Source organism: Oncorhynchus mykiss, chromosome 2 (genome assembly GCF_057628025.1).
Source record: "Oncorhynchus mykiss isolate SJ-2025 chromosome 2, ASM5762802v1, whole genome shotgun sequence".
Classification (NCBI taxonomy): Eukaryota; Metazoa; Chordata; class Actinopteri; order Salmoniformes; family Salmonidae; genus Oncorhynchus; species Oncorhynchus mykiss.
The window spans coordinates 38,147,002-38,174,341 of NC_143023.1; the positions used below are offsets into that span (position 1 = coordinate 38,147,002).

The 27,340-nt window shown below is 41.8% G+C and overlaps 2 protein-coding genes across 4 annotated transcripts in view; both read left to right on the plus strand.

Annotated features, from left to right (window-relative positions):
- LOC110489163 (type II inositol 1,4,5-trisphosphate 5-phosphatase) overlaps nucleotides 1-19,189 on the plus strand; it is a 33,838-nt gene extending 14,649 nt beyond the window's left edge. For all 3 annotated transcript variants that reach the window (XM_021561777.3, XM_021561784.3, XM_090198953.1), the window contains 17 exons: nucleotides 201-297; nucleotides 889-1,083; nucleotides 2,265-2,366; nucleotides 3,003-3,117; nucleotides 6,062-6,178; nucleotides 6,896-7,083; nucleotides 7,655-7,766; nucleotides 8,163-8,272; nucleotides 8,629-8,764; nucleotides 9,227-9,337; nucleotides 13,312-13,477; nucleotides 14,573-14,808; nucleotides 15,907-16,014; nucleotides 17,196-17,280; nucleotides 17,521-17,648; nucleotides 17,904-18,015; nucleotides 18,647-19,189. In XM_021561777.3, coding sequence (XP_021417452.2) covers nucleotides 201-297; nucleotides 889-1,083; nucleotides 2,265-2,366; nucleotides 3,003-3,117; nucleotides 6,062-6,178; nucleotides 6,896-7,083; nucleotides 7,655-7,766; nucleotides 8,163-8,272; nucleotides 8,629-8,764; nucleotides 9,227-9,337; nucleotides 13,312-13,477; nucleotides 14,573-14,808; nucleotides 15,907-16,014; nucleotides 17,196-17,280; nucleotides 17,521-17,648; nucleotides 17,904-18,015; nucleotides 18,647-18,756 — 2,228 coding nt within the window. In that variant the 3' untranslated portion in view covers nucleotides 18,757-19,189. The remainder of the gene's footprint in view (nucleotides 1-200; nucleotides 298-888; nucleotides 1,084-2,264; nucleotides 2,367-3,002; nucleotides 3,118-6,061; nucleotides 6,179-6,895; nucleotides 7,084-7,654; nucleotides 7,767-8,162; nucleotides 8,273-8,628; nucleotides 8,765-9,226; nucleotides 9,338-13,311; nucleotides 13,478-14,572; nucleotides 14,809-15,906; nucleotides 16,015-17,195; nucleotides 17,281-17,520; nucleotides 17,649-17,903; nucleotides 18,016-18,646) is intronic.
- Nucleotides 19,190-19,336: 147 nt separating this feature from the next.
- Nucleotides 19,337-27,340, plus strand: part of LOC110489178 (metal regulatory transcription factor 1) — a 28,868-nt gene continuing 20,864 nt past the window's right edge. The window contains exons 1-2 of the mRNA XM_090198962.1: nucleotides 19,337-19,464; nucleotides 22,030-22,551. Of these exons, the coding sequence (XP_090055088.1) occupies nucleotides 22,096-22,551 (456 nt within the window). The 5' untranslated portion in view covers nucleotides 19,337-19,464; nucleotides 22,030-22,095. The remainder of the gene's footprint in view (nucleotides 19,465-22,029; nucleotides 22,552-27,340) is intronic.

A 27,340-nucleotide genomic window follows, 5' to 3' on the forward strand; every position in this document is an offset into this window, starting at 1 on the left:
TGAGCTGATTGATTCTTCACAGGTGAAGCATTTGCATTGCTAGCTCCAGGGGCCTTATAGGATTAGTGTTGGCACATGGCAATGTTTTTACCTGATTATAACTCCTTTTGGCTCGCTCTTTCTCTCTCTCTTGTTGTCTTTCTCTCTTTCAACTCCCTCCCGCTCTCTCTTTCTTGCTTTATGACTCACTCACTCAACAGGGAACTCATTGAACGCAGTAAGCAGATCCCCAGTAGAAGGGAACAAGAGGGTGAACAGTGGAGTGGAGCGCCCCAGAGTGGAGTCCGGCCCAGAGAGGTAAGTACTGAACACCACTCTCCTCTCTCTGACAGTGGTATGCAAATGGCTTGGTGCTTGAAGAAGGATAAAAGGACCAGTGTGCCATATTGGATTTCTCTTCTCGCCCTCTAACCCCTGTCCTGTATTGATGACGACATTGAAATGTTTGTGTTGTGGGTACATTAGGCCCTTGACCCTATTACAAAATCACTATATAATGTCTCTCACGACATTAGCTTCCAGCCAGGTTAATGAACATCATGACTTAAGAAAGAACAAGCACCCACAACACAAATTATCCTGGACATTAAATAATGATAGCCTAACTGTAGCTCTGCACAAGAAAGAACTTGGTGCCAAGTGCAAACACACTCTTGTGATACCTTTAGTTGGTTTAGTCTGAAACGAGATATGTAGTGGGAGATGTTATACAGTAGTAACGGGGTGTAACTACGTTTCTGACACTCCTGTCCCCTCACATACACACATTTGGTCATTTAGAAGACGTTCTTATCTAGAGCGACCTACCGTCAGTGCATTCAACTAAGGTAGCTGAAACCTCCACATAGCACAATGCAACTAAAAACGTCCATCTTGTGGGCCCTGCAGCCAAGGGAAAGTGAAGCGTGAGGGCTGGGATGAGCTGAAGCGCGAGGGCAGGCATGACCTGGTACGCCAGTCCAGCCACACAGCGTCCAACAAAGCCACAATGCTAGCCATGCCGCAGTTTGGCCTGCGCGACAACCTCATCCGTTGTGAGCTGCTCAAGAACGAGGACATCTACACCTACCTGGAGAATTTCAGGTAACCCGCCCTGCCTCTGTCCCTATCAATGTCACTGAACATGTATTCTTATATCATTTTCATGTTGCTGAGCTATACTGTGCTGGGCTGGTTAGGCATCCACCATTGCTGGACCAGTTACTAGCCCGCTACTATATTGCTTGATTCACAAGCCAAGCTGACTTGTACTGCGCTTTTCTGGTTACACATCTGGAAAGGACAATGTTAAAATAAATATCCCAGCTACCACAATTTGCTCCGGGTTGGCACAATAGTGTGAAAAGGGTATATTTCAGCAATAAGGCCAGAGGGGCTGTGGATATGTCCAATTTACCACGGCTAATGGCTGTTCTTAGGCACTACGCAATGCTGTGGTATATTGACTATATATCACAAACCCCTGAGGTACCTTATTGCTATTAAAAACTGATTACCAAAGTAATTAGAGCAGTAAATGTATATATTTTTTGTCATACCTGTGGTATACGGTCTGATATCAAGACTGTCAGCCAATCAGCATTCAGGGCTCAAACCACCCAGGTTTTGTATTTGTAGCTATTCAACTTGTACTATGCAAACTAACATCGATGACTCATCACAAATAGCAGGAACAACAGTCAGTACCGCAAGCTACAGGGTTGACACATTTAGCATTAAACAGGATGTCAGTGTTGAGTTGTGAAAAAGCATGTCATAGCTATAACTGACAAATTGTCCATTTCCATGTAATGTTGAAGGAAATTGTTGCTTTTGAATTACTACTATCCAAACTCCTAGTAATTAATTTCTAATGCAGGTTTTAAGCAAAAGGGGTTTTACAAATGTCTTGGCGATAGCAAGCTTTGGTTCTGTCCCAATCTCTCCACCCACTTTAATTCCCTTCATGAACTTGAACGTAAATGATTGGTTTATGGTAGTGAAAAAGTACACATTTCAGGAGGAAGTATTATTAGGACGCAGGTTTGTACAGAACATGGACAGTGTCATGACGACAAGTGATTTATACTGCAATGCCCTCTGGTGGTGGACACACACACAGCTCTGTGAAGTGTTTAGGTTCTTGCTGAAGGGACTTGCTAAGGTCATGTCTGCCATACACCCGCACAGTTCACCAGTTACGCCTATATTAGGCAGTGTTAGGCTTTGCTCCCACTCTCTGACTTTGTACTTACCACTTCTCGCTCTCTCGGTCTCTCTCTCAGTTTCTTCATAGGCACATACAATGTGAACGGCCAAACCCCCAAAGAAAGCCTCCGTCCCTGGCTGGGCTCCACATCCACTCCCCCTGACATGTACTGCGTGGGGTAAGTCCCATCCACCCAGGCCTTAAAAATAAATTCCCCTCTAAATCCATAGCCCACATAGACGGTACAGTCAGTGTCTGAGACCCCACAACAAGAGGATGAATTAAGTCATAGATTGTGTTGAGTGGGCAGACTCAATGAATCGTGTCTCCTTTCCAGTGTGCACGACTAGTCTTGTGGTGTTTCAGATGAAATAACATTTATCTAATCTGCGAATTAGGATCTTGAACACAAGGTTTTCAATTGTAGAAGAGTGAATTTGAATTTAAAATATTGATGGGAGACTTACGGAGGAGTGTAAATGCTTTTTTTTTCTTTTTCGGCTGGATTATGTTGTATGTTTTAATTCTGTAATGTATTGATTGTTGCTGCCTTCTTGGCCAGGTCTCCCTTGAAAAAGAGACTCTGGGTCTTAATGGGCCTTTTCTGGTTAAATAAAGGTTAAATAAAAACGGAAATACAGAGTCAGTTGAGAAGAGAGGACTTATGCTCCCCTTGATCATGTTAATCAGGGCACACTGTTGCAAAACGTTTAGCAACGGAAAACCAAAATGATTATCAAATGGTTACCTTCGGATAGTACCTCCCCGTTTTTTGTTCCGTTCCGTGCCTACTGAACATGACCCTGTGTTGCAGGTTCCAGGAGCTGGACCTGAGCAAGGAGGCCTTCTTCTTCAACGACACGCCCAAGGAGACCGAGTGGATGAAGGCTGTGTCTGAGGGGCTGCATCCAGACGCCAAGTACGCCTTAGTAAGAACCTCCCTCTCCTTCAGTTAACCACTGGCCACTTGTCATGCCCAGTCTTGCTACTGCCACAAGGTTGTGTGTCCTAATAGTAATGTAAAAACATCTTGCTGTAGATGCCCTCATCTTCTAGTGGCTTAATGCGGACTCTACTTTACTCTGACCCACTACAGGCGGTCCAGCAAGAACCAGGCAGATGTGGCCATATTCAGAGTTGTATTCTTTAGTTCACTACCACACACAAACGATCTTGTGGTTCTGTGAAAGAAAGGAAATTAACAACGGGTAATGTTGTCAGGTCTGTACATAGCGTAGCATTACACACACATTAGGCATGCTAACACAGTAGACCTACTACAGGATACATATCAGTGGAGAGAGGAGCTAATCACTGATGAAGCTAGCTGACAGTCAGGATTTATGGCCATGTCTCTCCAACCAGCTAGAGATTAAGGGGCACCTTTGCTTAATTACTAGGCCAAGGCTGTAAATCAAGTGAACATGCTTGAGTGCACCAGGCTTTCTAGACTCTTCCACAACTTTAGTTTGAATATAACATACTCTCTCGCAGTAGTTGAAACATGCGCTTAATACTTAATAGCTACAAACATGCAATAGTTACAGTGGCTGGCAGTTCTGTAAATCGACAACATGCAGGAGGTAACAATGCTACCAGCTGGCGACAGAACAAATGTGTATATATATATAACAAGATAACCAACACTAGCAAGGTTTCAGTAGCATGCATTAAACATCCCCAACAATATAAGGCCTCAACCTTCATTGTTGATGCATGCACAAACACTTCTAGAAAACACACTGTAAACTTGTTCCCCAGCCAAACTTGGTGTCCTCATCGGCTGAAGATGATAACCACTCTGAGCTAGAGTGGGAGGGGCCAGAGTCCAAATATCAAATTTGAATAGTCACATGTGCCGAATACAACAGGTCTACACCTAGACCTTAGAGTGAAATGCTCACTTACGAGCCCCTAACCAACAACACAGTTAAAAAAATATATGGATAAGAATAAGAAATAAAAGTAATTAAAGAGCAGCAGTAAAATAACAATAGCAAGACTATATACAGGGGGGTACCAGTATAGTCAATGTGCGGGGGAACCGGTTAGTTGAGGTAATATGAACATGTAGGTAGAGTAATTAAAGTGACGATGATAAGAGAGTAGCAGCAGTGTAAAGGGGTGGGCAATGCAAATAGTCTGGGGAGCCATTTGATTAGGTGTTCAGGAGTCTTATGGCTTGGGAGTAGAAGCTGTTTAGAAGCCTTTTGGACCTGCACTCGGCGCTCCGGTACCGCTTGCCGTGCGGTAGCAGAGAGAACAGTCTATGACTAGGGTGGCTGGAGTCTTTGACAATTTTTAGGGCCTTCCTCTGACACCGCCACATATTGCACTTTAACTTTCTTCTCCAACACTGTGTTTTTGCATTATTTAAACCAAATTGAACGTGTTTAATTATTTATTTGCAACTAAATAGATGTATTATATTAAGTTTTCATTCAGTATTGTTGTAATTGTCATTATTACAAATATAAATAAATAAATTGGCTGATTAATCGGTATCGGCTTTTTTTGGTCCTCCAATAATCGGTATCGGCTTTGAAAAATCATAATCGGTCGACCTCCTACTTTGTATGCGTCTCTGTGTGGAGTAAAGATAGTCCAGAGTTGTTTTTTTCTTATTTTCTGGTTGCACATTTAACATGCTGTTTGAAATTTGGTAAAGCGGATTTAGGTTTCCCTGCATTTAAGTCCCCGGCTACTAGGAGCGGCACTTTTGGGTGAGCGTTTTCTTGCTTATGGTGGAATACAGCTTATTCAATGCTGTCTTAGTGCCAGCCTCTGACTGTGGTGGTATGTAAACAGCTACGAAAAACAGATGAAAACACCCTAGGTAGGTAGTGTGGTCTACAGTTTTATCATGAGATACTCTACCTCAGGCGAGACAATAGCTTGAGACTTAGATATCGTGTACCAGCTGTTATTTACAAAAATACCGCTGCCCCTTGTCTTACCAGACGCCGCTGTTCTATCCTGCCGTTGCAGCGTATAACCAGCCAGCTGTATGTTGATAGTGTCGTCGATCAGCCACTTCTCCGTGAAGCATAAGATATTACAGTTTTGAATAAGTCATTACAACATCATACCACTTTGCTTTGTCCATTCGGCCACACTGATTGGCTGAAACCAGGAGGCTGTGATAGACAGCAGAGAAGGGGAGAAATAGGAGTCACCTAATGTGACTGTGGGGAAGGTTACATACATGTTTCTTTTTTATAACTAAGGCCCTGTTTGAATATGCCAAAAACACATCGTTCCTTCCTTAAAATCAAATATTCACTGACATGAGAGGGTTGGATTGGTAAAAGAAGTGGGGTGCTAATATTCCTTTCACTTATCCGAACACATGCATGTCAGTGAGTAAGGAAGGATGCATGTAGTCACAGTTGGTACAATTGAGTGTACCAATTGAGTACAACAGATGTTTCCAAAGCAAAGTGGTACAATGTTGTAATGACTTATTTGCTTCCCTTTTATACTGTAAAGTGTGGTTTTGTTAACCTGGTGAAAGCTTGTACATGAGCTTCTCTTTTTCAATCTTGAATCTGTGAAATGGCTGGTTTCACATTAATATGGTAATGTTGGGTTATATCCTACTTCGGTTTATATTCTTGACAGGATTGATTGTGGAACAATCTGACTGTTAGCAATTTAGCATTTTTGCTCCTGCAGTATTGGCATGAACAATATTGCATTGTCCTGTATGCCACTTCACTGCGGTCCTCTTGGTTACCCCTTCCGCTAAAACTACCTGAACGACCTTAGGTGTTTCGTAAACAGCACAAACACATCCAGGATCAGGCTAATAGCAAATGCTTGATCAGTGTATTTGTTCTGTCTGTGACCCATGACCCCTGTGTATCCCTACAGGTGAAACTGGTTCGTCTGGTGGGCATCATGCTGCTGTTTTACGTGAGGAATGAGCACGCCAAGCACATCTCTGAGATGGAGGCAGAGACCGTGGGCACCGGCATCATGGGTAGAATGGTAGGTGGAGTGAGGGATGGTAGGAGTACATATCCTTGGCCGCTAAGCGGGTTGTAATCAATTGCTTAGCAGTTTAGAGCAGGAGGTTGGCTGGCGTCCACAAGTTTCATTTAGCTTCCATTTGACAGTTGGATAAGGAGTTCTATTGCACTACAACCCCTTCTACCTACAAACTCGGCTTTTTACCAGGGTTCAGAAAACCAGTTTTTCTCACTCAAATACACCAGACATGGAACCCAGGTATGTTTGGAAAACGCATTGGATTTCCTATTGTTCATAGAGCTATTTTTTTGTATACAAACAGATGTCAAGTTCGGGTGATGCGAGCGCATCCCGGTACAAGCTCTGTAGCAGGATAGCTAACGCTAAAGTCGGGACCGTGACAAACTTAACAGTGAGTGAGTGATGACCGTAAAAACACACAAGACTGATGGCTATAGCTATGTTCAACAGGTTGATTATTCTTCTGCCTTTATCTAGGTCTATTTGTGATATTCCTCTGACATCTGCAATGTTGTTGACAATAACCATCTGATTCCGTGTTTGTTAATAACTTGCACTAGTTGTATTTTTGAAGTTGCATGTGATCGTATCCACTGCTAGATAAAGCTTTTTCTGAAACCGTACTGATTGTGCTACTTTTCATGACGCAGCAGGGAAATAGTTTGTTCTACAAGGGCACATAATATAAAATGTTTTACAAACCTCTCACCTCAGGGAAACAAAGGTGCTGTGGCCATCCGCTTCCGCTTCCACAACTCTGACATCTGTGTGGTCAACTCCCACCTGGCCGCCCACATCGAGGAGTACGAAAGGCGCAACCAGGACTACAAGGACATCTGCAGTAGGCTGCTTTTCCGCCAACACGACCCCGCGCTGGTCCCACTCACCATCATGAAGCACAAGTATGAACAAGTCTTTAGTACAAAGCAGTATTTCCACTTTTCAGGGTTGTGTTCATTAGGGCCAAAACATTTAAATGAGTGTTTCTTATTGGATATGTTTTGGGTCGTATTCATTAGGGCACACATTGAAAATATTTTGCAAAGGAATACAAAAAGGAGTTTTCTTATGGACGAATCCAGAAGATCCCTGTCTTTTCAGTCTGTTGTTTTTGTTTGTTATTTTGTGCCTAATGAACAGGACCCTGGATTTGGTAGTCGTGGTGAAACACCATGCTTTGTATTTATTCCGTCAGGGTGACATTCTCTCAAGGAAACAAAATAGCGAATGTATTATGTAAACCTTTGATCACAAGACCAGTGCATCTTGCCAATTTCACATAACTTTATAATGTCTTAGGTGAACATTTGAAATTAATGCAGTGTTTTGATGCAGTTGTAGAATGGGATGAGTTCTAGAACCACATGCAAAGCCACCGCCACCATTTTCCGTATTGAAATAGAATTATAGAAGAGTAGTTATATTTCTATGATTTTCCATATTCTCAATGCATCATCTTTTCCTTGCTTACAGTGTGGTCCTATGGCTGGGAGATCTCAACTACAGGCTAAGTGACCTTGATGTTGACGATGTGAAGGACTTAATCGCCAAGAAGGATTTTGAAACTCTGCACAGTTATGACCAGGTAGGTAATCTCAAGCCGCTTAACTTCAAGCCATTTAAATGTCTACTTCTAGGGTGCGTTTAGTTGGCAAATGTTGTAGAACATTGCAGATAGATATGTCATGATTCCTTACTCTGTCAGACAGGCAGGTTTGTTCTATGTAATATCTGAAAGTTCCACAACATTGTTCCCAGTGTCAAATTTATTAGGCTCCAAACTGAAGAAAACTGATCTGAAACAGGGAGGGACAACCTGAAATTGTCCAATCAGAAACACAACTTTTCCGTTGCAAAACGTTTTGCTACAGTATGCCCTAATGAATAAGACTGCTAATCTCTGTGTTCAGTGCCAGTCACATTACACCCTGATGAGTGTGGTAATTGTCACGATGTCTTGTTGTGGCTCTGTGGTCCTCAGCTGAAGAGGCAGATCGATGAGAAGGCTGTTTTCGTGGGCTTTGTGGAGGGAGAAATCGGCTTCCTGCCCACTTACAAATACGACACTGGCTCCGACCAATGGGACACAAGGTAACTTCTCTCTAAATGTCTAGTATTTCTATAAAGGTCAATGGAGAAAACAATACCACTTAACTAAAAGCCTGCAGATATATTGCATTATAATACCATTTATAATGCATCGTAAGAACATGTATAATGTCTTATGGTTGTCGCATAATGAGTCTAAGGCGTTTTGAGTTGGAATATTGATACATAGGGAGACAGAATATATCATAAGCCTGATTTATAATGCATTACAAAGGCTCATACATTCTTATAATACGTTTTAAAGCATTATAGCTGCAGAATAAAGTATTACAAAACTTTTATCTTATTGCGTAGAATCTGTCTCCGAAATGTCTTAGTTTCATGTTTCACGCCCTCAGTGAAAAGTGTCGCGTGCCGGCGTGGTGTGACCGGATCCTGTGGCGAGGCAAGAATGTGCGGCAGCTGCACTACCAGAGTCACATGGACCTGAAGACCAGCGACCACAAGCCAGTCAGCTCCCTGCTGGAGATGGGGGTGAGAATTAGTTTCCACCATCTGTCCTTTGACCTCTTAGAGACCATGAGGTTTTGGTTGGTTTAGCCTGGGGAGTCATAACCAAAGATTCTTATAGATAACCCAAGATTGTAAAAGGCCCATCTGAACAATCTTAGTCACACTATGGGGCAGAGCAAGCAAAGTGGTGGGAAGAGTTTCATCTTGACCAAATATGGGAATTCCATAGTGGAAATATATTTTTTATTTGTTTTTTTATCCTTGTGACCAGTCTGAGTTTCCCCCAGAGCCATATATTTAGAGTTCAGACAACTTTTAGAATTGTGCTTTTGAGCATTTCATTTATTCATTCATGACAAGTATTTGGATTCTAATTCTAGATATTCTGTTGCATGGCATTTTTTACAATGTTAAAATAATGATATGCCTCTTGTTTCCCCTATTCATCTGTGTTTTAACCTCCCTTCTCTGCTGTTTCTTCAGATCAAGCTGGTGAATGAAGAGTCTTACAAAAATACATTTGAGGAAATTGTGCGCTCGCTGGACAAGATGGAGAACGAGTGCATTCCGTCCGTAACGCTGTCCAGGCGAGAGGTGAGTGGTCAAGAGCCAAGTGATTCTACTGTGAATTGTTATAGATGAAGAATATGTTAACATTTCTCTGGTCTTTCATAATGCACAATGCATCATTATCAGTGAACATTGACAGCAGCAGAACCTTGTGAACGACGCTTATCAATTGAGCTCTGCTCTTTACGAACAGCAGTAAAATTGAGGGAGAACGTCTGTGCAACATGTCAAATTTTTACATTTTTTTCTTAACATTTAAACTGCACTTTTTAAAAAATTGCTTTAAATGTTTTTACAAAAATCAAATGATGTGATTTCACAATTCAGATGTGGTTCTGTGTATAACCGCTAGGGGTCAATGCAGTCCTGGAATTCCTACATTTAAAAAAAAAAAAATATTTCAGCTTTATTTAACCAGGTCGGCAAGTTGAGAAGAAGTTCTCATGTACAATTGCCAAGATAAAGCAAAGCAGTTCGATACACAGAACAACACAGAGTTACGCATGGAGTAAAACAAACATACAGTCAATAATACAGTAGAAAAACAAGTCTACAGTGCCTTGCGAAAGTATTCGGCCCCCTTGAACTTTGCGACCTTTTGCCACATTTCAGGCTTCAAACATAAAGATATAAAACTGTATTTGTTGGTGAAGAATCAACAACAACTGGGACACAATCATGAAGTGGAACGACATTTATTGGATATTTCAAACTTTTTTAACAAATCAAAAACTGAAAAATTGGGCGTGCAAAATTATTCAGCCCCTTTACTTTCAGTGCAGCAAACTCTCTCCAGAAGTTCAGTGAGGATCTCTGAATGATCCAATGTTGACCTAAATGACTAATGATAAATACAATCCACCTGTGTGTAATCAAGTCTCCGTATAAATGCACCTGCACTGTGATAGTCTCAGAGGTCCGTTAAAAGCGCAGAGAGCATCATGAAGAACAAGGAACACACCAGGCAGGTCCGAGATACTGTTGTGAAGAAGTTTAAAGCCGGATTTGGATACAAAAAGATTTCCCAAGCTTTAAACATCCCAAGGAGCACTGTGCAAGCGATAATATTGAAATGGAAGGAGTATCAGACCACTGCAAATCTACCAAGACCTAGCCGTCCCTCTAAACTTTCAGCTCATACAAGGAGAAGACTGATCAGAGATGCAGCCAAGAGGCCCATGATCACTCTGGATGAACTGCAGAGATCTACAGCTGAGGTGGGAGACTCTGTCCAAGGGACAACAAAGTATATTGCACAAATCTGGCCTTTATGGAAGAGTGGCAAGAAGAAAGCCATTTCTTAAAGATATCCATAAAATGTGTCGTTTAAAGTTTGCCACAAGCCACCTGGGAGACACACCAAACATGTGGAAGAAGGTGCTCTGGTCAGATGAAACCAAAATTGAACTTTTTGGCAACAATGCAAAACGTTATGTTTGGCGTAAAAGCAACACAGCTGAACACACCATCCCCACTGTCAAACATGGTGGTGGCAGCATCATGGTTTGGGCCTGCTTTTCTTCAGCAGGGACAGGGAAGATGGTTAAAATTGATGGGAAGATGGATGGAGCCAAATACAGGACCATTCTGGAAGAAAACCTGATGGAGTCTGCAAAAGACCTGAGACTGGGACGGAGATTTGTCTTCCAACAAGACAATGATCCAAAACATAAAGCAAAATCTACAATGGAATGGTTCAAAAATAAACATATCCAGGTGTTAGAATGGCCAAGTCAAAGTCCAGACCTGAATCCAATTGAGAATCTGTGGAAAGAACTGAAAACTGCTGTTCACAAATGCTCTCCATCCAACCTCACTGAGCTCGAGCTGTTTTGCAAGGAGGAATGGGAAAAATGTTCAGTCTCTCGATGTGCAAAACTGATAGAGACATACCCCAAGCGACTTACAGCTGTAATCACAGCAAAAGGTGGCGCTACAAAGTATTAACTTAAGGGGGCTGAATAATTTTGCACACCCAATTTTTCAGTTTTTGATTTGCTAAAAAAGTTTGAAATATCCAATAAATGTCGTTCCACTTCATGATTGTGTCCCACTTGTTGTTGATTCTTCACAAAAAAATACAGTTTTATATCTTTATGTTTGAAGCCTGAAATGTGGCAAAAGGTCGCAAAGTTCAAGGGGGCCGAATACTTTCGCAAGGCACTGTATATACAATGTGAGGTGAGATAAAGCAGGTAAAGGCAAAAAACAAAGGCCATGGTGGCGAAGTAAATACAATATAGCAAGTAAAACACTGGAATGGTTGCTTTGTAGTGGAAGAATGTGCAAAGTAGAGAGAAATAATGGGGTGCAAAGGAGCAAAATAAATACAGTAGGGAAAGAGGTAGTTGTTTGGGCTAAAGTATAGATGGGCTATGTACAGGTGCAGTAATCTGTGAGCTGCTCTGACAGCTGGTGCTTAAAGCTATTGAGGGAGATAAGTGTTTCCAGTTTCAGAGATTTTTGTAGTTCGTTCCAGTCATTGGCAGCAGAGAACTGGAAGGAGAGGCGGCCAAAGTAAGAATTGGCTTTGGGGGTGACCAGTGAGATATACCTGCTGGAGCGCGTGCTACAGGTGGGTGCTGCTATGGTGACCAGCGAGCTGAGATAAGGGGGGACTTTACCTAGCAGGGTCTTGTAGATGACCTGGAGCCAGTGGGTTTGGCGACGAGTATGAAGCGAGGGCCAGCCAACGAGAGCATACAGGTCGCAATGGTGGGTAGTAATATGGGGCTTTGGTGACAAAACGAATGGCACTGTGATAGACTGCATCCAATTTATTGAGTAGGGTATTGGAGGCTATTTTGTAAATGACATTGCCGAAGTCGAGGATTGGTAGGATGGTCAGTTTTACAAGGGTATGTTTGGCAGCATGAGTGAAGGATGCTTTGTTACGAAATAGGAAGCCAATTCTAGATTTAACTTTGGATTGGAGATGTTTGATGTGAGTCTGGAAGGAGAGTTTATAGTCTAACCAGACACCTAGATATTTGTCAACATATTCTAAGTCAGAGCCGTCCAGAGTAGTGATGTTGGGCAGGTGCAGGTAGCGATTGGTTGAAGAGCATGCATTTAGTTTTACTTGTATTTAAGAGCAATTGGAGGCCACGGAAGGAGAGTTGTATGGCATTGAAGCTCGCCTGGAGGGTTGTTAACAGTGTCCAAAGGGCCAGAAGTATACAGAATGGTGTCGTCTGCGTAGAGGTGGATCAGAGACTCACCAGCAGCAAGAGCGACATCATTGATGTATACAGAGAAGAGAGTTGGTCCATGAATTGAACCCTGTGGCACCCCCATAGAGACTGCCAGAGGCCCGGACAACAGGCCCTCCGATTTGACACACTGAACTCTATAAGAGAAGTAGTTGGTGAATACTGGTCGTCACAAGTTACCACAGCCACAAAGTCATAAAGCCTATTTCTGCAATTGATCTTCTTAAAATGAGATTTTAAACCTAACCCTAACCACATTGCTAACCTTAGTCTAATCCTAACCTTACGTTAGGTTTTCATGAATTTTTACACTATAGCCAAGTTTGACTGTGTTAACTAGAGGAAACCCTACCAGACGACACTTGCCTTACTGCTGTCCCCCTCACAATGGTATTAATGGAATTTTAAGTTCTATGTTGTGTGCCTCTCCATGTTGTCAGTACGTAGATCATGTCCCACTGCTCGTTGCAGTGATGTATGACGGCGTGTTCATAGACGTCCAACAATCTGTTGTTAATGCCACGTATGGTGTTTGAGAGCATGCACTTTGTGCTTGCACTTGTAGAGCAATTATTTTGCAATTTCTCCATCAGGGCCGTAGCGGTTTTTCGACCTGACATCTTGTAGTCTGGTTCTAGATATGCCATTTAGGATATTGAAGCCGACATCCCCTACCATTGACAATGGCTGCATATCAACTGTAATAATTTCTGTAATCAACGCTGTGATTTTCACACCCCTACTCCCTACCTGTGTAATCTAATCCAAATCACTCTCCCTCCCCAGTTCCACTTCATAGATGTGAAGTTCATGCAGCACCAGGCAGAGACTCTGACCCTCCACAACGACGGGCAGGTCCCGTGCCAGTTTGAGTTCATCCAGAAGCTGGATGAGCGCACCTACTGCAAGCCCTGGCTCACCGCCAACCCGGCCAAGGGCTTCATCGCTCAGGGTGAGTATAGCAGGACTTATGGCCCTAGTCTTTCTTCCGTGTTTTCTTGAGGTAAGCATTTGTATGAAGGTGTGTATCAAGTATGTCAGAGTAGAAGTGCTCATCTAGGATCTGGTACCCCCCCTGTCCATGTAATCCAATTCATTGTTATCTCAAATGTAAAACTGATCCTACATTATCACTCCTACTCTAAAACATCTGATACATTCAGCCCCAGATCTAGAGTTTGGCTGTGTGAAAGCAAGGTTGCCACCACATTACGTTCTTCAACCTAACTAATTCAGATCAGTGAGTTCTTCAAGGAAGGTCGGATGGCATTTCTGACTTATTAGAACATGGTCTAAGACTTACATTCAGGAATGGATATTAATTTATGTAAGCACCTGGCCTCCCCGCTATGTTAGACATAATGTAATGAGCTCTATGACCTATGACGCGAGAGACCACATCATAGCTCTGTTCTGAGTGAATGATAGATTTGAGTTTTCCCTGTGACTGCAATTGATAGAGGCATTTTCTCAACTCAGTATTTAATGGCAGGGAAGCAATTTCAGATCTGTCTAGCACGTGAGACTTGTAAATAATGGCGATATCTCAAGGCTTAGGATGGAAGGAGTGGTGGATGTGCCTCAGTGCTCTTTGCCTCTCTGGGTTTTACCGTTTGTCTCATTTAGTTCTATAATTGACAATGTAGTGATGCAGCTAAAAAATAATAGGGTTCCCTTCACACATTCAATTGCAGTTAGTAATGCTTAGTGTACAGTACAACCTTTGCTTGTGGTTCATCAGCACCATTTGTCAACAAGTTTCCACACAGAACATTTACATAGAGCATGATCATGTTCATTAGGTCACTCAACAGAAAACATTTTCAAACGTTTTGAAACTGAATCATTTGTGTTTCTTATTGGACATGTCCAAGTAGTCCCTTCAGTTTGTCAGTGGAGTTTTCTTTCATTTGATCCCAAATGAACACAACCCTGTTCATCTGTGTCTCAGGGAATTGTTAATAAGGAATTGGTGCTTTTCTGAAATGTTCCTCCATTGATAAATCATTGAAATATACCTGAACCCGTCCATGCACTGTTCACCAAGGTGGGAACGTGGACATCGACCTGGAGGTGTTTGTGAACCGCTCCACCGCCACGGAGCTCAACGCAGGCCGCCAGCAAATCGAAGACATACTGGTGCTCCACCTGGATCGGGGAAAGGACTACTTTCTCTCTGTGTCGGGCAACTACCTGCCCAGCTGCTTCGGCTCGTCCATCCAGACCCTGTGCCAACTGAGGGACCCCATCCAGGAAATGCCCCTGGAGACCATCCGGGAGCTGGTGAGTTCAGTATAGCCAGCAAGGAGTGTGTTCACTATTGTATATATATTTTGCAATGCTAAGCAAAAATGTGCGTTTCTTATTGGACAAATTCATGGTTCTGAGTGAATACGATCCAGGTGCAGTCTGACTCAGAAGGCTGCTTTCCCATTCTTCACACTTCTCCAAAAGTGTGCTGTGGTCTGGTACATTCCCCATCGTGGATTTAAAAGTATTATATTGGTGTAACCTAAGCATTGGCTGAAGGGAGTTTCCACCATTGTGAAATATGGAGTATGCAAGTGCACATGTTGGGAGAAGGGTGAAGAATGGGTGAAGCTGACCGTGGCCTGGAAATGTCCCACTCTTCAAGGCTGTTTTGTATGAAAAGCCTTGCCCAGAATAAAAACAGTTAAATGTGAAAGTGCTCTGGGGGGATTCTGTCCTGCTCATAATTGTTGTATGATTTTGTTAACAGTTATCTAAAAATGACCAGGAAGTGCAAATCTTGAACCAGCTGCAGTCAAAATTCCCCCAATTCATTGAAACGAGAGACTAGACACATTTGCACTAAACATAAAAGCTAAAGTGAAATTCTGTTTGTAAGCTTTTCGCTATAGCCCCCATTTCCTTTTTTGTCTTACAAAGTGTACTTCTTTTGTAAAAACAAACTGCTTTTTGCGCTGTGTGAACCAAATAGGAGATTTTGTGTGTGAAGTGGGTTTCCAAACAGGGAATCAAATCACTCATTGGCCCAGAACACACTGTTGCCAGGGGGGAATATCCACAGGGTCATTAGTGTTGCAAAACAGCATGCTGTCGTGTACGCTAGAGCAACCCTCCTCAGAAACTTCTGCTTTTTTGTTTGATCTTCAATCAGTGTTATTCTAAAATTGACCAGATGAAAAGATGATAGATTCTGAGAATAAAGAAGCCCAAAGATGTCTCACCATTTTTTTAACTACACATTTTTTTTTGTCTATGGCTCGCTAGTTATTAATACAGGCAGCATAAATAGCTACAACACATTGTCCTCTAAGGACATGTTGTTCAAGAAAGGTTAGGTAAAGGATTTAAACCCATTTCACTAAAATGTCACTTTTTTTCTTCTTTCTAAAGACGTTGTCAGGTGATGAGACCAGAACTTTAATCATCGATAAGCCCCTGGATATCCCTAAAGAGATATGGCAGATGGTGGACCACCTATACCGTAATGCTCCTAAACAGGTCAGGACCAAAATCCTTTACCATTTTCGCACTACTGAGCCAAACCTAGAACAGCTAGGTGTGTCATTGGATGCTGTTTTTGCCCCTCACTTTATACACAGAAGATCTCCGCTAAACATAGAATCAAGCTGTTTTTCTGTCTCTCTGTGACCGCCGATAACTTCAGAATGAAGTTGACTACAAATACAAAGTTGCCAGTGTCTTTACAACTGAACAAGAAAAAGATGCTTCAAATGAAAACTGAGATTGCATTAAATAATGAATAGGCCTACAGTAGACCTATAGACTATATAGCCCTTTATATTTCAAACATATTGAAATCAATTTCATGCTCAGTCAATTGAGTTCTATTGAACATGTTTGTAAAAAAATTGCCTCAATATATTTCATGATTTGTAACATGTGCAATGATGTGCCAAATGAATCTGTGATTATAGGGTAAGGATTAGAATATGCTGTCTCAATATTTGCAGCCATAAGGTGATATCTCTCTAGGAGCTGATCTGTTGTCAGTATTGTGGAATAATTCTAATGTTAAGGTAAGATTGAACATTTACATGTAGGCTGTCATTGTAAATAAGAATTTGTTCTTAACCGACTTGCATAGTTAAATAAATAAATATAAAATATTGGGAAAATGGGCCCTGAGCTGTACTATGCCTCCACAATAGTTGTTGCTGCCTGGGAGGGAGAATGAAAAAGATAAATAAATCTGAACCAGTACAGCTCGGGTCGGAATCAGGCATTAGTTTCTTGACAATACTCTAGTTTTCAAGGATGTTGGCTAGTACCTTTTGCCTACTTACCTCCCCTTTCACAGTTAGTTGCACAGCATCAAAGAATTCAAAGTGAGTTGGGCCGCTTTTGGCGTCCTCCCAGCTGTGTGCAGACATATTAGTCTCTTTCACCACAGCAACCCAGCGGATTGAAAATAGGAACATTTGGAAACTTTCTGTGTCTCTGGCAACCACCAACAGGCTGGAATGACTCAACAGAACTGGCTGAATGTTAAGGGCCAAATAAATATATTTATTTGTTTATTCATCAAAAAAGTGAAATGCATAATACTCTACAATACTGACATGAATGGAGTTCTCCTGATCCCTGCCGGCTACCTTTCTGTGTGCTTTGAAGTTATGTGTTTACAGTACAACTCTATAACCTTTTGCCTCTATTTTTAGGGGGAACTATTTCAACAACCTGGGCTCCGCAGTGAATTTGTGGAGATAAGGGATTGTCTTGACACTGGCATGCCAGACTCGCTCCGTATCCTTAACAACTGATATACACCTGGGTTGTGTTTATTAGGCATTAAACGGAAGAAAAATGGCCTGAAACAGGGAAGGACTACCTGGACATGTCCAATAAGAAACACTCGTTTCATTTCATTTTGTAAAAGTTTTCAATTTTGAGCCTTAATGGACACAACCCTGGATAAATTAGGTCTTAGTGTCTACTCTGTATTTTTTAAGTGGTTGATGCCCCTTGACCCAGGTTGACCCCTAGCTGGCAGTAACCACTCTGTGGCAGAAGCACTGCTCATCTTCCTTGATGCCCTCCCTGAGCCTGTGGTCCCCTTCTCCCTGTACCAGCAGTGCCTGGAGTGCTGCTCCAACACCAGTCAGTGTAAAAAGGTCAGTACCAATTCAACTCACTCTTTAAAGTAGACATTACTTTTCTCAGTGCCCCTATAGTAGGATATTCTGTATGTAATGATTGTCTACTGTACTAGGTCTTGTTCATTAGGCTTCAAATGTTCTGAAATAGGGAGGGACAACATTTTCTGTTGCGCCATAATGAACCCAACCCAGTTGTGGGGAATTGGCTGTGATTTGCTCTCGTGTTTTAACTTGTCTATGGTATTGAGTGATGTTTTTCTTCATCCTCAGGTTGTATCCTTGTTACCTCAGTGCCATAAAAACGTGTTTAACTATATAGCGGCTTTTCTCCGTGAGTTGTTGAAGCATTCTACACACAATAGCCTGGATGTCAATATTTTAGGTAAGGTGAAATGGAAAAATGTGTAACACATTTTGCATTCTTATCAAACACACAAACAATTGACTGAATGTGTTTTGAAAGGGTTAAAACTAAACTTCATGGTCTTCTTGACCAGTACCCAAGAGGTTCAATGTTTACAAAGTCGAGCAGTGCAAGTTTAAGATCAGAAGCCGTAACAAGCTTTCCTATTTGTTGGTTTCCATATGTCACAATATGCAATGAAGCAATACAACAAAAAGACCAAGGACTGTTGCGATAAATGCCTGATTATTCCACTGCATGCAAATGGTTATGGAAGCTTGTTGGGGTTTTATATTCCGAAGGCCATAGTAGTCTATCTGTGCTGTGATACTGTGCATATGTTTAAAAAAAAAAAAAATCACACCTTAGGGCAATCAGTTATAATTTATTTACTTAGTTGAAAATATAGCCTAGTAATACAAAACTAGCAAAAGCTACAATATTGGCGGGTCAGATTCTGGATTTAGTTCCTTTTTCAGTGTTCTCCTTTTAAATTAAATTAGTTTATGATGCATAATATTAAAAAAAGTGAACCTAATTTAATCTTACATCAAGTGCCAGTTAGTAATTATTATGTTATTGACATTGTGCCCTGTGTCATCCCTCACAGCCACTATTTTTGCTGCCTTGCTACTGAGGTCACCCACGAAGCAGGACCTTGCAGAGAAGAGGAAAACCCAAGAATTCTTTCAGCATTTCCTAGTCCAGGACCTCTCCTGAATAGAAGAGGGTGCTCCTGCTGTGTCTTTTAGACACTATTTTAGTTTAATGTACAGCTCTGTATTTGTAATAAGTTCCTATTCATATAGATGGCTCTTTGTATATATCCAGTCAGTCCAATTGTTTAGGCCTACTCTCCTTTGATTTGAAATCAACTATGTTTTGACAAGCAATGTTTAACCTGTAAGCTGTTGATGCACAGCTAATATTCTGTCACTGAGTAGCTGTAGTAAACTGACCATTTTTAATGTATATTTACCAGTTTATTTAAAGAAAAGAAATTTGTGCTGTTTTGTGAAGGCAAAACAGTGGATCGTTTTATATATGAAAGTATTTCAAACAGTTGTGGTTTGGCGATTTCATGTTTCTTTCCCATTTAGCAAGCAAATGGAAAAAGTTTGTTTTGGAATTTAATAAACCCACTGTCACATTTGTCCTTTGACTGTTAGTACTGATTGGGAATTACAAATCAAATGATTAGCATTTGTAGCTTTGCATTATTCTAAATTGTATATTTAATTTTAGTAGTTTCGATTTCATTATAGGGGGTACTAGTGTACATGGGAGGGGTATATTTCCCAGAATACAACACGAGGGGTAGGGTGAAATATGACGTTTCTATTTAATCATGGTATCACTAGGGAGGGGATGGGAAGAAAGTGCTAAGCTACCCGAAACATAAACCAAGTCGGCATTTGCGCTGCACGGGTAAATGGTTTCTGTCTTGTATATATGTTTCTAGTGGAGCCCTGTAACTTTTACTTCAATGTAGCTGTTTTGACGGGAGATTTAGCGACATACAGCCAGTCAAGCTAACGTTAGCTGGCTGGCTAGCTAGCACTACGTTAGTTCACAGATTTGTAGCTAGCGTTAACTACTAACGTTGCTTAACTAGTTAGCTAGTAACGTTCGATATCTTAAGCGTAAGATACCCTGCTTGTTGTTTTACGCTGTATGCTTGGTAGATGCTTATCGTGAACGCGTTCATTAGTATTATAGCTAACCTTAGTCTGAAACGTTGATTAACGTTAGCTAGCTTGACATTTTCAACCCACACATTATCTTTAAAGCTAACGTTTGCGAAATACCGTTGCATTGTCAAAAAAACTAGCTGTCATGTTTTCCTTTTAGTTAACATGCTACGTAAGTGTTCAACTAGCGAGACATTTACGTTTGCATATTAACGTTGGCTAACCAGCTAGTTAATTGAACTGTCATGTCGATCGAAGTCAACTAGTTAACTATTGACAGCTGGTTGTTTTGTATTTAACTAACGTTACCTAGTTATTACGAACGTTATCAGGATGGAAGTTGGTTGTCCTTGCAACTCTAAAGTTAGCTGCCCACCCAACGTTAGCTACCTTGCCAAATAATTTCAACTATTCACAACTGCACGAACTAACGTTAGATATTAGTTATGTGGTCACGCTGTCTGGAGCCTTTAGTCAAAAGGCGAAATCACAGATGAGTGTGACATGACATCTTTAACTTGTCTCCTGAAAGTGTTTGTAAATAGCTTTGGTGTAATCCTAGCTACGGTTAAAAAAAAATATTTAACCAGGAAGGGCTCATTTAAATTCCTGGCCAATATGGGCAGCACCAAGTCATTACACAATTACAGACAGAAAATGAAAAACGACAGGTAATCTAGTAAAAAACAACACAGAATTCATTAAACAGCACATTTTAAAAGATTGACAGATCAGGGAATCAGCCTCAAAATACTTAATGATTTAAAAACACCAATCGGGATAAGTTCTACCAGTTGAAAAGTATTTTGTACGGCGTTCCAAGCAGATGGCGCAGAGTTCATAAAAGCCATTTTTACCAAATTCAGTTCGGACATTTGGAACAGTTAGTATGGAACAGTCAAGTCCTGTGAATAAAATGGTTGTAAACCCAAAATGGCTTTGTAAATAAAAGTATACCAGTGACTGAGCTTACCATTGACTAGAGAAGGCCAGCCAACCCTGGTATATGAAAGTGCAGTGGTGCGTAAGGGTTTTGCAGTTTAAAATAAATCTCAATGCTTCATGGTCAAGGGTGTCAATTGATCTCAAACATGCTTATTTCCCAAGATAAATCACTGTGCTGTCAAACGATATCAGAACGTTCTAGAACTCCATGGGTGTCAAGATGGTTAGTGCCTAGGAACATAGACCATTCAAATTAAACCAAATCTAATGTTATTTGTCACATGCTTCGTAAACAACAGGTAGACTAATGGTAAAATGCTTACTTACGAACCTTCCTAACAATACAGAGCAGAAATAATAAAAGAATAACACAAAGAATAAATAAACAATGAGTAACGATAACTTGGCTATATACACAGGGTACCAGTCAAGGTAATAGAAGGAAGATATGTACATATAGGTAGGGATAAAGTGACTAAGCAACAGGATAGATCATAAACTGTATCAGCAGAAAGGACTCAAATCTTCCCATGTAACTGTCATACTCATGGAATTTGTTGCATGAATTAGCCTAAATCCATTTATAGCTACATCTAGACCTTACTCCAATGCATCGTAGTGAATAGATTCGTTTTATTTCACTCCAGCGTTAGGGAATGGGTATAACTGTCCACCTTAGACAAATGGATATGATGCTATGCATGGCATGTTTGAAGATGACGAGTAGCCTACACTATACCACTTTTGTAACCAAACTTCAGGCTATAGATTTGGTGGCTTTTAACTGGCACTGCCAGAGAACTGTTCAGTTATCTTCTCTAGCTGCATTCTCAATATAGTCAGGTGTTGTCTTCAATAGCAAATGTTCCACTCTTGTCTTTGGATTAAAAAATAACTGCTCTGCATTGTCCCACTTACCTATCTTTGCAATACTCCACCAAATATATTTCCAAGTATCTATATTCTGCTCTTGGAAGGTGGAAATATTAGCCTCAAGTGTCAACGCATTTTTGTTTTTCCCTCAAATTTCCTGTTTACAGTATTTGCTTGGGAGTCACGTAGGCCTTCCCCATTTAGCCAAATAGCTACAGAGTTAGCCCAGGTCACTGAATGAAGCTAGGCTCTAGGTACTTTAATTGCAAGGACTCATAATTTGTTATATTCTTTACTTCAATGGGTCAGGATGTAGCAAGCAGGGAGATTGTTTCTGTAAACAGAATTGTTTTGAAATTCAGAGAAGGGTAGGTCAGCACTTGCTTCCCTGCATTTAAAATGAACACATTGACTTTGAAGTGGCACAGCACGACTCATCAAAGCCACCGCCCTCACACTTTCCTGTCTATCCTCCTCTGTGCAGGAACAAGTGAGCACGCCGTCCTCTGCGCACACTCACCCACCAGAGGCGGCCAGCCCAGCCGGGACCATGAGCGAGCGTGGCCCTCGCACGGAGGCCTCCGTGTTTTTGGAGGTGGACCGCCTCGAGCGCGATAACAACGATGAAGACAAGATGGCGCACTACGACGACGCCGACCTGATGTCGGCACCCTCGGGCTCACGCGTCTACGACCGCACTACGGTGCTCATCGAGCAGGACCCCATCCGGCTGGACGAGGAGGGAGAGGAGGACCATGGACACTGCGTGGGGGATGACGACGGGGGCACTTTCCTAGTCGACGGGGACGAGGAGGAGGAGGAGGAGGAGGGCTCTATGACCTTCATGGGCGACCAGGATGGCATGTCGCAGGGGTACGTGCATCACACCATCTCGCCCGACCAGATCCAGTTCATCATCAACCCGGGGTCCATGGCCATGCCGCGCAACATCGAGGGGGCCACCCTCACTCTGCACTCCGAGTGTCCAGAAACCAAGCAAAGGGAGGTATGTTGGCTTACCACCACTGAAATGCATTATGTGACGCTGTGTGGAGGTCATACAGCGTATTTGAGGGGATCAGTTTGGGCAAGGCAAGGTGCAGAATCACTAATCTTGATCACATAATGAGTAGTCATTTGGAATGCAAGGTAGTTTGTAAATCAGGGATTTTGCGCTCCCTGATTTAAATGTACTTGATCTCAACACACAATTAGCCTAGTGTGTTGTGTTAAGTAAAAATAGAGACCCCAGGTTGAAAGGGAGCAATGTGAGGCATGAGCAGGGAGAGTAAATTCACTGGATGAATGAAATGCTTTGATTTGCCTAGCGAGCTATGTTCTCCTCAAGACCTTTCTGCTTCCACATGGTTTCAGTGTTGTAAAAATACTTCAAAGTACTACTTAAGTGTTTTTTGGGGGGGTATCTGTACATTACTTTACTATTTATATTTTTGACAAATTTTACTTTTACATCATTACATTTCTGAAGAAGATAATGTACTTTTACTCCATACATTTTCCCTGACACCCAAAAGTACTCGTTACATTTTGAATCCTTAGCAGGACAGGAAAACGGTCTAATTCACGCACTTAAAGAGAAAATCCCTGGTTATCCCTACTCTATCTGATCTGGCGGACTCACTGAACACATGCTTTGTTTGTCAATTATATCTGAGTGTTGGAGTGTGCCTCTGGCTATCCGTAAATTTAAAAAACAAGAGAATCATGCCATCTGGTTTGCTTAACATAAGGAATGTGATTTGTTTTTTGTGTGATACTTAGTGAGGGAAAAAAGTATTTGATCCCCTGCTGATTTTGTATGTTTGCCCACTGACAAAGAAATTATCAGTCTATACTTTTAATGGTAGGTTTATTTGAACAGTGAGAGTCAGAATAACAAAATTCCAGAAAAATTATTTTCAAAAGTGTTATAAATTGATTTGCATTTTAATGAGGGAAATAAGTATTTGACCCCTCTGCAAAACATGACTTAGTACTTGGTGGCAAAACCCTTGTTGGCAGTCGGAGGTCAGACGTTTCTTGTAGTTGGCCACCAGGTTTGCACACATCTCAGGAGGGATTTTGTCCCACTCCTCTTTGCAGATCTTCTCCAAGTCATTAAGGTTTCGAGGCTGACGTTTGGCAACTCGAACCTTCAGCTCCCTCCACAGATTTTCTATGGGATTAAGGTCTGGAGACTGGCTAGGCCACTCCAGGACCTTAATGTGCTTCTTCTTGAGCCACTCCTTTGTTGCCTTGGCCATGTGTTTTGGGTCATTGTCATGCTGGAATACCCATCCATGACCCATTTTCAATGCCCTGGCTGAGGGAAGGAGGTTCTCACCCAAGATTTGACGGTACATGGCCCCGTCCATCGTCCCTTTGATGCGGTGAAGTTGTCCTGTCCCCTTAGCAGAAAAACACCCCCAAACCATAATGTTTCGACCTCCATGTTTGATGGTGGGGGTGGTGTTCTTTGGGTCATAGGCAGCATTCCTCCTCCTCCAAACATGGCGAGTTGAGTTGATGCCAAAGAGCTCCATTTTGGTCTCATCTGACCACAACACTTTTACCCAGTTGTCCTCTGAATCATTCAGATGTTCATTGGCAAACTACAGACGGGCATGTATATGTGCTTTCTTGAGCAGGGGGACCTTGCGGGCGCTGCAGGATTTCAGTCCTTCACAGCGTAAATGTGTTACCAATTGTTTTCTTGGTGACTATGGTCCCAGCTGCCTTGATCATTGACAAGATCCTCCCGTGTAGTTCTGGGCTGATTCCCCACCGCTCTCATGATCATTGCAACTCCACGAGGTGAGATCTTGCATGGAGCCCCAGGCGAGGGAGATTGACAGTTCTTTTGTGTTTCTTCCATTTGCGAATAATCGCACCAACTGTTGTCACCTTCTCACCAAGCTGCTTGGCGATGGTCTTGTAGCCCATTCCAGCCTTGTGTAGGTCTACAATCTTGTCCCCGACATCCTTGGAGAGCTTTTTGGTCTTGGCCATGGTGGAGAGTTTGGAATCTGATTGATTGCTTCTGTGGGCAGGTGTCTTTTATACAGGTAACAAGCTGAGATTAGGAGCACTCCCTTTAAGAGCGTGCTCCTAATCTCAGCTTGTTACCTGTATAAAAGACACCTTGGAGCCAGAAATCTTTCTGATTGAGAGGGGGTCAAATACTTATTTCCCTCATTAAAATGCAAATCAATTTATACAATTTTTGACATGCGTTTTTCTGGATTTTTTTGTTGTTATTGTGTTCAAATTGTGCTCACTGTTCAAATAAACCTACCATTAAAATTATAAACTGATCATTTCTTTGTCAGTGGGAAAATTTACAAAATTATCAGGTGATCAAATACTTTTTTCCCTCACTGTAGGTAAATATAGCAATTACATTTACTTTTGATACTTAAGTATATTTAAAACCAAACACTTTTTTACTTTTACTCAAGTAGGGTTTTACTGGGGGACTTTTACTTGAGTATGACAATTAGTACTTTTTCCACCACTGCATTTTTTTATATGATAATTGTTTAACCCCTCCTCCCTTGTGTACAGAACAGCACACATAGTAAATTACTCATCTGAATTTTGTGCAGTGTCATTATTTGTGTTGTACTTTATGATGGCAGGTCTCGTGGTTGCAGACTTTACATATAGCTCTTAATCATTGTGTAAGGCACACTGGTCTGCAAAAGAGCACTGTACAATGGAGTTTGTTGGAGGGTTGCACCTCCAGGCTATTTCTTCGTAGAATGCAAAGCAGCACCGTAACAACAGGCTCCCTAAGGGTCACACCAGTGGTCAGTTCAACACTACTCCTGACCAATCATGATGAGTCCCGGCCAAATATTGCACCCTCAATGCAACAAGTTTCTGTTTGTTACCAGGGTCCCCCTCTGTCACCATGTTGGCGACTTGGCCAGTGCCACTAGGGTACTTGTGCTGTCTTTGTGTTGAAGTGCTCTGCTGGAGCCCATCCAGTCCACTCTGTCCCCTCCTAACCTAGCTACTTGCATGATGTGATTGAGGGAGAGAAAATGCATTTTGCTTACTTACAATTGGATTTATGAAATCTCATCTACAGACTCTGATCCAAAGATACAATCACTCCAAATTCATTTGGCATCTGTTCATGTTGCTTCTCCAAAATGTGTGTCCTCCTTATTTCCTTTTGACGTTTTGTCATAATTGCAGATGTGGATTCATAACATTGCAGATGTTAATTTCAATGTTTCTCTAGCCTAGGTGTCCTAAATTTCTCAATGCAACACAAAGCCGTCCTTAGCATAGCAGTTCAGTCGGCTTTGCAGCATTCTTACATACCTTTTCAGTAGGCCTTGCAGCATTCTTACATACCTTTTCAGTAGGCCTTGCAGCATTCTTACATACCTTTTCAGTAGGCCTTGCAGCATTCTTACATACCTTTTCAGTAGGCCTTGCAGCATTCTTACATACCTTTTCAGTAGGCCTTGCAGCATTCTTACATACCTTTTCAGTAGGCCTTGCAGCATTCTTACATACCTTTTCAGTAGGCCTTGCAGCATTCTTACATACCTTTTCAGTAGGCCTTGCAGCATTCTTACATACCTTTTCAGTACACTTAGCAGCATCTAGTTGCATTCGACACTCTCTGTGTAGCCTACTACTGGAGTGCTCTTTCCCCACTGTGCATGTGGGAGGCGATGGCATGCCATTCTAGTGAACCTGTTTGATTTGAAGTGATGCTGCAGAAGTGGGAGAGTCAGTCGTGAAGTTGTGGGGGTTGAATAACAATACAGTACAGCTGATTGTACTTTTCTCACACGCACATGCCCACACATTTATACTGACTCTACACATTCATCAAATATGCTGCTACTACTTTGTTTGTCATATGTCCTGATGCCTAGTCACCTTACCCCTATACATATCTACCTCTATCACTCCATTACACTAACTGCACATTGTGAATATGGTATTGGAACTGATCCTGTTTATAGCTTCTTGCATTCTCATGTTCTATTTCTCGTGTGTTTTTGTGCTACCTTTTATTTGTACCACATTGATATTGATTTCTGCATTGTTGGGTTTAGAGCTTGCAAGAAAGGCATGTCACTGTTACTTGTGCACATGACATTGAAACTTGAATGAATAGCACAACCAGTCAGTCATTAGGCCTAGTATCACCAAGGGACAGGTTATGCTGGGTCGTATTCATTAGTGCACAATGTAGCAAAACGTTCAGGTAGTCCCTCTGTATTTCGGTCAGTTTTCTTCCGTTTGGTCCCTGATGAATAAGACCTCTGGCTGGGGGGGGGTTATCCTATCTCCTCCTTTAACATAGGCCAACAGTTGTCTAAGCCATCTCCCGCTGCGTCTCTCTGTTAGGTTCCAATAATTTGTAGTGTCATGCGGAGACTGCTAGTGGACCAGTTGTCATGGCTGGAATCCATGCTTTTGGAGAAATAATAGAGGACCGCTAGCTCAACAAACAAAAAAAACACAAAAAAAAAATTGGATTGGACAGGCTGCTTCACTATTGTGTCTAGTAGGGCCTCTCTGTGTGCAATGTGGCTATCCAGGAGTTACATAAGGGGATGTGAGCTGTTGTTCACTATTTATTAAGGGAAAAGTGTCATTTTAACGCGGTCAGGGCTGGTTGACTTTCTCTTGAAATTTGCGTAACAAAGCGTTATTTTTTTACCCCCAGTCTACAAGAGGATCAAGGCATTAAGTTATGGGGTATAACGCAAGCTCTGTAAATAGGGGGGTGGGAGATAAAGCTTGGATGGGAAGGCTTTGTGGGT